This window comes from Amaranthus tricolor, chromosome 3 (assembly GCF_026212465.1).
Source record: "Amaranthus tricolor cultivar Red isolate AtriRed21 chromosome 3, ASM2621246v1, whole genome shotgun sequence".
Taxonomy (NCBI): Eukaryota; Viridiplantae; Streptophyta; class Magnoliopsida; order Caryophyllales; family Amaranthaceae; genus Amaranthus; species Amaranthus tricolor.
In genome coordinates this window covers 27,106,790-27,115,998 of record NC_080049.1, presented here as the reverse complement: position 1 = coordinate 27,115,998, position 9,209 = coordinate 27,106,790, and the positions used below count along the sequence as shown (strand labels likewise).

The 9,209-nt window shown below is 32.6% G+C and overlaps 2 protein-coding genes across 2 annotated transcripts; one reads left to right on the top strand and one right to left on the bottom strand.

Moving 5' to 3' along the window:
• Nucleotides 1–5,308, bottom strand: LOC130808194 (malate dehydrogenase, glyoxysomal-like). Its single transcript, XM_057673664.1, has 10 exons — nucleotides 4,283–5,308; nucleotides 3,977–4,192; nucleotides 2,575–2,889; nucleotides 2,215–2,304; nucleotides 2,037–2,120; nucleotides 1,360–1,395; nucleotides 1,029–1,118; nucleotides 549–643; nucleotides 255–447; nucleotides 1–168 (listed from the first exon to the last, which is right to left on the bottom strand). Exons 1-9 carry the CDS (start codon nucleotides 4,352–4,354, stop codon nucleotides 375–377), a joined length of 1,071 nt encoding a protein of 356 aa, XP_057529647.1. The 5' UTR covers nucleotides 4,355–5,308; the 3' UTR covers nucleotides 1–168; nucleotides 255–374.
• A 343-nt stretch (nucleotides 5,309–5,651) lies between these two features.
• LOC130808193 (GDSL esterase/lipase At2g23540) lies at nucleotides 5,652–9,046 on the top strand. The gene is made up of 5 exons (XM_057673663.1): nucleotides 5,652–7,183; nucleotides 7,293–7,423; nucleotides 7,548–7,796; nucleotides 7,894–8,149; nucleotides 8,454–9,046. Exons 1-5 carry the CDS (start codon nucleotides 6,907–6,909, stop codon nucleotides 8,675–8,677), a joined length of 1,137 nt encoding a protein of 378 aa, XP_057529646.1. The 5' UTR covers nucleotides 5,652–6,906; the 3' UTR covers nucleotides 8,678–9,046.
• The last annotated feature ends 163 nt before the right edge of the window (nucleotides 9,047–9,209 follow it).

The window sequence follows — 9,209 nt, the reverse complement described above, 5'->3', positions numbered from 1 at the left end:
TGGATGACAATTACAAATATATACATTATAATGTACGTACACAATCATATCATGCTTCGAGCTTGCACGATAATAATATACAGAACTAGAATCGAAAATCTGGAGGAATGAAATGTAAAATATGTGATTTGCCAGTTTCTCTTTTCACTATAAAGCTTGCAAGTCTTCCTGTAATATATACAACAAATGGTTTACAATTACAAATATAATATATCATGAAAGGAAGATAAAGAAACTCTAAGACAAGAACTAACCTTTTGCATAATAAGAAACTGTAAGCTTGCAAGTCTTTTTCAGATTATTTCCAAAATACATTCGACAAACAGGGAGAAACGTTAGATAAAATCATTTGCATTTTGCATTCGAAATGATTTTCACTTCCTTGTGAACGAAACACCCTTTTCAATGCTCATTGCCAGTTCTTTTTTCGCCTTTTCCAGGCCAATTCTATAAAAATACAAGCATGATAGTTGAATTAAGAAGAGTTTTTTCATCAAAGGTTCAGAAAAAGCATAAGAAAAGTTGAATTACTGATCATGTAAATGTACCTCTCATACTCATTTAGTGGGCCTAGCGGGAAAATCTCCTCAGCTCCACCACGGCCAAGCCTTACTTTTGTCGCAAAGAACGGTAATTCAGTCACCTACAAGAGGGAAACAAGTTTTTATTCTTCACATATACAAGTCGAGTTAATGTACTGTTTCGTGATAATCGACAGGTCAGCATCCCGAATGTCATCACCCTCAACTTCTAGGTTAAAGTTTTTATAGTTTCATAGGTTCTTCTTTTGGGCCGGTAAATTTCCACAAAACTTTAAAAAAGACCGGTACATCATTCTTAAATAATAGGCAGTTCATTACGGTGATTGTCGATTCTAAAATTCATTATTAAGGCCTCTCGGGTATCATTCCGAATTAGGAAAGCTAAAAGGAAAGATGAAACATTATTGATAATGTCTAAAACAGAAACGTCACATATTTTTAAAAGCGGAGGCACTATTTGTTAATGCAAACGAAAATCAAACATGCCTGAGATTCCACAAATGCACACTCAATAACACCAGCATCTCCCTTTAAACCTCTAAGGCAAGCATCCGCAAATTTAACAGCAGCGTACGCCTGCAATTACGAGAATAGTAGTTAATTTTCATTTCGACATAGCTTCTGGAAAAAATGGTGACAGTAGCTATAAGTTAAAAGATTCGAAGTCATCGACGTAAGGCACTGTAAAAATGATTGTAAACCTTCTCGCTCTTCAGATTTTATTTTTATAAAAAACGAGGGAAAGACAAAGATTTTCCCTTAAACAACACCAGCTAGTCACATGAAAATTTAAACCATAGCGAGATTTACAACATACCATTGAGAGAGTTGCAGATCCCGCTCCAGCTTTAGCCTGCAAACAATAGAAATATATTCAGAGCTCCAAAGATGAATTTCAACAACTGAATTCTCCGTCCACCACAAAACAAGATTTAGTGGAATCTTCCATTTGTTTATATACATAAATATCTTAGATTGGCAGTCGACATAACCAAGTAATCCTAGTGAACAATCGAAAATAGGGAAGGCCAACCATAGGGGAACATGTTCATGTCCTAGCGGAGTTAAATTGCCACTAATGGTTGAGAATATATCCAAGCATCAAGGGGTGAAATGGATAGTACAATTAACTAAAATAGTCGAGCCAATTGATCTCAATCTTTTGTCAGAAATTTTGGAAAAAGTTGGTTAAGCCCATGAGCGTTGTGTAATTAATAATCATTGTGATAAATGAAGCATCCAAATACTTTGAAAAATGCTTGTCAAGAAACATGTCTCAAGCAATAAGAATATCAGGTTCAATGTTACATGATTCGCTAATCTCTTCGCAAATCGCAAATCGAAAAAAGCGAATTATAGTCAGTTTTGGGCTATTCTTGGACAAATTTGAGCGAATCGCGAATTAGCTAGCGAATCATGTTACACTATAAGGTTAAGGCACAAATCTCGTCAGCTATACTCAAAACTATGTAGCATAGAAGAAACAAGAGAAACCTCAACAACTTCCGTTCCACCATTTTGGATGCGATCTGTCAGATAATTGGTTTCTTCAGGAGTAAAACTGCATGGAGGCTTAACCTGCATCGGAGAAAAAACCGTAAGTTGACTTGGCACTACTTGGTAAACGCGCAGACCCATAAGAAATATGCGTTCACAGTTCACATTTGCAAACCTGGGACAACAGCGGAAGAATTGTAACACCAGCATGACCTCCTACAACAGGAACATCAACATCTCGAGGATCAACTCCCAGAACTTCTGCCTGAACAAACATAAATACATATATGAGGCCTCACTAAGCAGATCGTGCCATAACTGTCCATATACATCGACCACATTAAAAATTACTTATATGGAATATCACAAATGCATTGCGAAAGAAAAATGAGAAACAACAACAAAAATAAATATAAATATCACAATAGCAAAGCATAAGAAGAATAAGATAACTTGGTTATCGGCAAGAGTGCAAATAAAGGTACCCATTTATGCAAAAACATATGAGGAAATAAAAAAAGATAAAGAAGCATACCACAAAAGTATTGGCCCTGACAACATCAAGCATCGTAACACCTAACAAGCGTTTCGGATCATATGTACCAGCCTTCTTGAAAATCTCGGCAGCAATAGGAACTGTAGAATTTACAGGATTACTGATCAAGTTGACAATTGCTCTGGGGCAGCACCTTGCAATTCCTTCAGAGAGTGTCTTGACGATTCCAGCATTGATGTTGAATAAATCATCCCTTGTCATCCCTGGTTTTCTTGGAACCCCAGCTGGAATGATGACAAGATCCATGCCTGTTAAGGCCTCATCCAACTTGTCTTTGCCCACAAAACCACGCACCTGCCAAGTGAAACATAATTATCAGCTTCAAAAACCATAAGACTTCTCAATTCAAATATAATTGATCCAGAGAACCAGTGAGATTGAGGGAAGAAGAGCAAGAAAAGGAGGCAAAGCAATAAATGTTCAAATCTCTCAAGGGGCTAATCCAAGATACTAGTATACTGTGGGTCAAACACCCATCTCTATACGTGTGCTAAGCAACTTAGCTACTGTTCTTTAGTTTTATATATTACACACTTCAATAAGTGACCCGGGTAATGGCCCAGACTAGTCTCAGCTTTGAAGGAATTTTAAACTTAGACGAGAATCTAAAATCCACCACTCATCTAAATGTTAAAGTATATAACATATCATATGCCTCAACTATTAGCTTAAACTTTTGCTTGAGTTGGTTCCTTGACATGGTATCAGAGCCCCAGAATATGGTATATAATCTAACACTAAAATCCACATATCATATGATTCACTATTTCCTCTAAGCAGCACAACTCCTCTATGCCATACCTGCCTAGCCACCACTCATCAACCAGATAGTTGATCTTATCGCTTTCTGCTATTATTTGTTATGAACTGACTCATCAATTCAAACTATTGTAAAAATTTGCAGAAAGTTCAAAATCAAATAACCAACTTTAAGGCTGTAAATGCACCTAATTCAGTAATACAGTCTCCACATACATTAATAACCTCTAAAAGTATAATAACTCTACAATCTTTGCTTTAGTAATACTACTAATTACTCAATCCAACAGTAACCTGTTAAGTTGAACTGGACTTATCGTGAATTTTGACAAATAATCGAGAAAACACGAGGAGATACCATCCCAAAACCATATGACAATGGGAGGAAGGAAAGTGTGCACACCATCTTTAATTCATCGATTGAAATAAACCATCCCAACATAACCCATCAAGAATTCAGCTCCAAAACTCAACCACAAGGTGATTTTCGTCCCCCAATTAAACCCTTTCCTAAAACCTAATACCAGGTGATTAACAAATATTAATAATCAATATCAAATGCTTCAATAGACAAGTTGAAAATTGAAATGCAAAAAGAAATGAACAAAAACAAAAAACATACCACAGCACCAGTATCCATATGACTGATATCAGCAGTAACACCAGGAGTATTAACAACATCATATAAGTGAAGAACAGAAACATGTGGGTTCATCTTCATTAACATAGAAAGGGGTTGACCAATTCCTCCAGCTGCACCAAGAATTGCCACTTTGAACCCAAGTGCTGCCCCTTTTGCTCTGCAATTCATCCTCCCAAAACTCGAATTACCCTCCATCTATTTCAATCACAACAACAATTCTTATCATTAAATTTTTCATATAATCACACAGATCACAAGAAAAAAGAGAAAAAAAACCCATAAAACCTGCAAATTAGGAGGATTAAGATGAGCTGCAATTTTTGCAATTCGTTGATTAGCTTCTGAAGTGTTCCGCATCTTCTGGGTTAAACTGAGAGAAAGACAAAGGAAGAAGTAAAGATATGAACTTTGAAGGTTGGGGAAATGAATAAATTAGTGGTGAATTGTAGTTTCCATTTCAATTTCCTTATCCAAGATTGTAACGCTTCCAAATTGGTTTTGGCCTTTCGTTTAATCTATGGTTATTAGTTGCTCCTCATCTTAGGTTTCTGGATCAGTTCTTAATACGTCTCACACGTTTCAGACAAGTAATGTTTTTTTATCAGAAATTTCACCAAGATGAGTTTTCTGAACCGTTCCACCCATGATACGAGCCCATCTAAGTAGCTTATTAATATTAAAAACATTTTAAAAAAATAAAATTTAAATTCATATTTATACAGAAAGCAGTTTTCTAAAATAGTTTGGGCTAATTTAGTTGAAATTGTTTCATGGTGACGCGATCTTAATAAAGAACTCGGGAATAGATTAATGTAAAAGTAGTTTTCATATGTAAGAAATTCCTATATATTTTTCCCTACCAAGTTGTTGCCTTTATATATAAATTTGGTTTATCTTATTCTTATGCTAGATGAAAAATCTTGGGTTTCGATTATTTTAAAAATTTCATATGGTAGTAAAATATTTTGTGAAAATGTGAGTGGTATCTTTATAAATTTTTTTTTCACAACATAGCATTTGAATTTTCCGGCCATAAACAAAAAAAAAAAAAAATGTTTGTTAGAAGTCATTTTTTCAAAAACTTTCTTTACAAAGTCTTAGGAATTTATTTAAAAAGCCATGACACTCTTCCTCGCTCGTTCTACTTCCCCTTCCATGAATATAATCTTTTTAAAACCTTTAAATTTTTGTTTTTTTGCTATATGGTTTGTGGGTAATTGACAAGCAATTCCTTTTGCTATAAAACAGTGTTTAACCTATTGCTAATTGCTTTCTTTTAAAGCTCATTTCTTCAATAACTTTTTTTTCTTTTTTAAATCTTTAGTTAGTTGAAAATCTATTGAATTTGAAGAAATCTATATTTTTTGGCTCACTACCTTATCCAAGTGTTGTTTTGACTTTTGAGCAAAAAAACTACTGGATTTACTATTTAAGTTATTGAATTTTTGTGGGTTTGTTTTGAAATTTGTATGAGAGAAGTTTATTAGATGTGAATAATTTTTGGGTTTTTATGGATGTGAAATTTCAGTGTTATCTGGAGAAAAATTAATTTAGTTGAGTGTAGTTTGAAACAAAAAGCTACTGAATCTAACACATTTTTTGAGAAATAGATTCAAAAATTGTGTTACATTTATTATTTAAGTTAATGAATTTTTGTGGTTTTGTTTGGAATTTTTGAAAGGAAAAGTTTTTTAGATGTAAATAATTTTGTGGTTTTATAAATGTGAAATTTCAGTGTTGGAACTTGGAGGAAGATTGATTAGTCAAAATGGTTATTAAAGGTATTGAAAATGGTGGAGTGAAATTTGGGGAAGATGACTGATTTGCTGCAAAAAAAATAGGGCCATTTACTGAACGATGACATATGCCATCTTTGGAAAGGATATCTTACTGTGGACATGGGCGGATCTAAGGCAGGGACGGTCTTTTTAAGAGTCTAATTTTAATTAGGTCAGTTCATTATATATTTTGTAGACATTTAACATATTAAAAGTATACATTAAGAATATAGTAAGTAAGCATTAAGATTAGTATAAATAGACATTAAGAATATAATAAATAGATATTAATTTTTAATAGGCTAGATTTGAGTTACGTGACTCTAAGAGATAGTGGTAAAAAAATTTATTTTTTTAGTTGTTAGCTTTTACAGGATACAAAGTCCTCTTGAAGTGTAATAAGACTAACTGTTAACCTAACAACACCTAAGTTTCACCAATAAAACAAATTCTCCACTTTCATGCAACACTCTAAAAATTTTTGTAAGAAAATCTGGACGCACACATTTTGATTACTGATCTAAGTTTAGGTAATATATTCCGATGAACTGTCCATATACTCCATCTATTTTAGTGACTTTGTTTCATTTGGTTTAGGCATATACCAAAACAATTATTATAAAGTCTTAATATCTCTAATAGCGTATAATTAACAATTATAAAAAGTTAATATTCATAATCCTTACATTAAGACGAATTAATTAAGATTCCATTTGACTATGTTTTAACATATAAATTAAAAATAAAATTCAAATTAAGAGTCAAAATTTAAATAGTATCAAAAAATCAAATGAAACAAAATCACTGAAATGAAAAGAGAATTATATATTGCACGTAGAAAGAGTTCCATTGTTATGCACCAATAACTGTTGGTTGCTTAACTACCTCTTGAACCCCTTCTTATAAATACATATAAATATATATGATGCTTATTTTTATGTACTCTTATTCTCAAACCATCTTTGATACTTTAAACTTAAGTCAAACCAATATTAGAAATTTGCTTAAATTTACAAGTTTTCATCAACTTCCTTTTGAATATATAGTGAAGTATATAGGATTTTGCTATTCTTGCTATTGTCATTTCTCTTTTAGTACAATCTTTTAAATAAAGTTTAAACTAAGTTGGTGATGGCATTTTGTGATGGTGATAATTTTCGTGGGTTGAATATGATTTTAAGTTTAATAATAATAGTAATTATTAGTATGGTGAGAAAGAGTACAGCGGATGATAATTTACTGGGAGCGTCTTTTATATTTGGTGATTCTTTAGTGGATGCGGGTAACAATAACTATTTGAATACTTTATCTAAAGCCGACATGACTCCTAATGGGATTGATTTTAAGGCTTCTGGTGGTAATCCAACAGGTCGTTTTACTAATGGTAGAACTATCGGAGATATTGTAGGTAAATTTCTTAACTTATAATTTCAGTAGCTTATCAAAATTTGTATATAATTTTAATATTCCTTTTTTTTGCAAGTTTAATTTGTAGAAAAATTTCATGGTTTTTGCAGGAGAAGAATTGGGAATACCAAATTATGCAATTCCATTTCTGGCCCCAAATGCCACAGGAAAAGCCATATTTTATGGAGTGAATTATGCATCAGGAGGTGGTGGAATTTTGAATGCCACTGGAAGAATATTTGTAAGCTCATTAAATCCTAGACTTAAATTATTTATTATATATTTTCCTAATTATAATATTAGTAATAAAGAAGAATAAATAATTAATATAAATAAAATAAATGAAAATTATCGTGTTTTGGTAGGTAAACAGACTTGGAATGGACATTCAAGTAGATTACTTCAACATAACAAGGAAAGAGTTTGATAAATTATTAGGAGCATCAAAAGCAAGAGAATACATCCAGAAAAAATCAATATTCTCAGTAACAGTGGGATCTAATGATTTTCTTAACAATTACTTACTTCCATTCCTATCAATCGGAGCAAGAATCACTTCTAATCCTGATACTTTCACTGATGACATGATTTCTCATCTCCGTAACCAACTAACTGTAAGTTTTTCTCTTTTTCTTATTCTTATTCTTATTATTGTTAATAGAACAGCTTCTTAACTATGAGAATAATCAACTATAATTAATTATGTTGCAGAGGATGTATGAATTGGATGCTAGAAAATTTGTTGTTGGAAATGTTGGTCCAATTGGGTGCATTCCTTATCAAAAAACAATCAATCAATTGAATGAAAATGAATGTGTGGATTTGGCCGATAAACTAGCTCGTCAATATAATGCCAAACTCAAGGATCTTCTTACACAATTAGGAGAAAATCTTCCTGGATCTACCTTTATCTATGCAAATGTCTACGATCTTGTTATGGAACTTATCACTAATTACAAAAATTATGGTAAGTTTTACGTACACTTTTATTAATTCATCGTCACAAATTATTATCTCTTACTTTTCTTTTAGCACCAATTAAAATCAATTTTGACGGATAAATTTGTTAACGGCTTATACACAAATATGACCCGTATAAGAGGAGAGTTGGCTGCACATAAACTCGATGAGGTTCCATCCTAAAACCAATAGGTAATAGGCGGAGAAGCTCTTATATATTAGTCAAACACCCCTAATTCTTCGAATATGAGATTACATTTAGGTTATTTTTCCAAGACTTTATAACTCAAATTTATTTGCTTAATGCATAGGATTTAACACCGCGAGTAAGGCATGTTGTGGAAATGGAGGGCAATATGCAGGAATAATTCCTTGTGGACCGACCTCAAGCCTGTGCGAAGACCGCGATAAACATGTTTTTTGGGATCCTTACCACCCAAGTGAGGCGGCTAATGTATTGTTAGCCAAGCAACTAGTTGATGGAGATACAAAGTATATTTCTCCTATGAATCTTCGGCAACTTAAGAGTCTTTGATCATGAATGTCATCTGATGTGTCATGTAGCTTTGTGTACTTTGTTGAGTTTGTTTTTTATCCCCTAAGTTACACGTTTGAAATTCATAATGCTATTTTATACACTTCTATTAACAATAATACGAATGAAAATAATAAAATGTCAATGTTATGTGTGAAAGATGCAATGATGGAAGATGTATATGTAGTAATTGGTATCAACAACAAACTAAGGGATGAAAAAGTATTGAAGGCTTTACATATTCAATCATAGAGCGTAGCTAGGTTGTTCAAGAAATCAACCGATTCAGATATGTAAATGCTATGATACTATTGTTAATCAGTTTCTTGTTTAATGAAAAAAGTAATGTTATATACATCTTAACAACAACAATGATTATCTTTTAAAGTGAAGGGAGAAGATGAACGAATGCTATCAAATCTTTTACCAAATTTAAGTACAAAACCACTTCAACATCATTGAACACATTTATTAAAATCGTAATCAAAGCATTTACCGATTTTATGAAAAAAAATCGTTTTTAGATATATCA

Coding starts and splice junctions, on each gene's coding strand:
- LOC130808193 (XM_057673663.1), top strand. CDS start 6,907: ATGGCATTTTGTGATGGTGATAATTTTCGTGGGTTGAATATGATTTTA. Junction 7,184..7,292: donor AACTATCGGAGATATTGTAG/GTAAATTTCTTA, acceptor TGGTTTTTGCAG/GAGAAGAATTGGGAATACCA. Junction 7,424..7,547: donor ATGCCACTGGAAGAATATTT/GTAAGCTCATTA, acceptor GTGTTTTGGTAG/GTAAACAGACTTGGAATGGA.
- LOC130808194 (XM_057673664.1), bottom strand. CDS start 4,354: ATGCGGAACACTTCAGAAGCTAATCAACGAATTGCAAAAATTGCAGCT. Junction 1,396..2,036: donor GTGGAACGGAAGTTGTTGAG/GTTTCTCTTGTT, acceptor TATTGTTTGCAG/GCTAAAGCTGGAGCGGGATC. Junction 644..1,028: donor GTGCATTTGTGGAATCTCAG/GCATGTTTGATT, acceptor TCCCTCTTGTAG/GTGACTGAATTACCGTTCTT.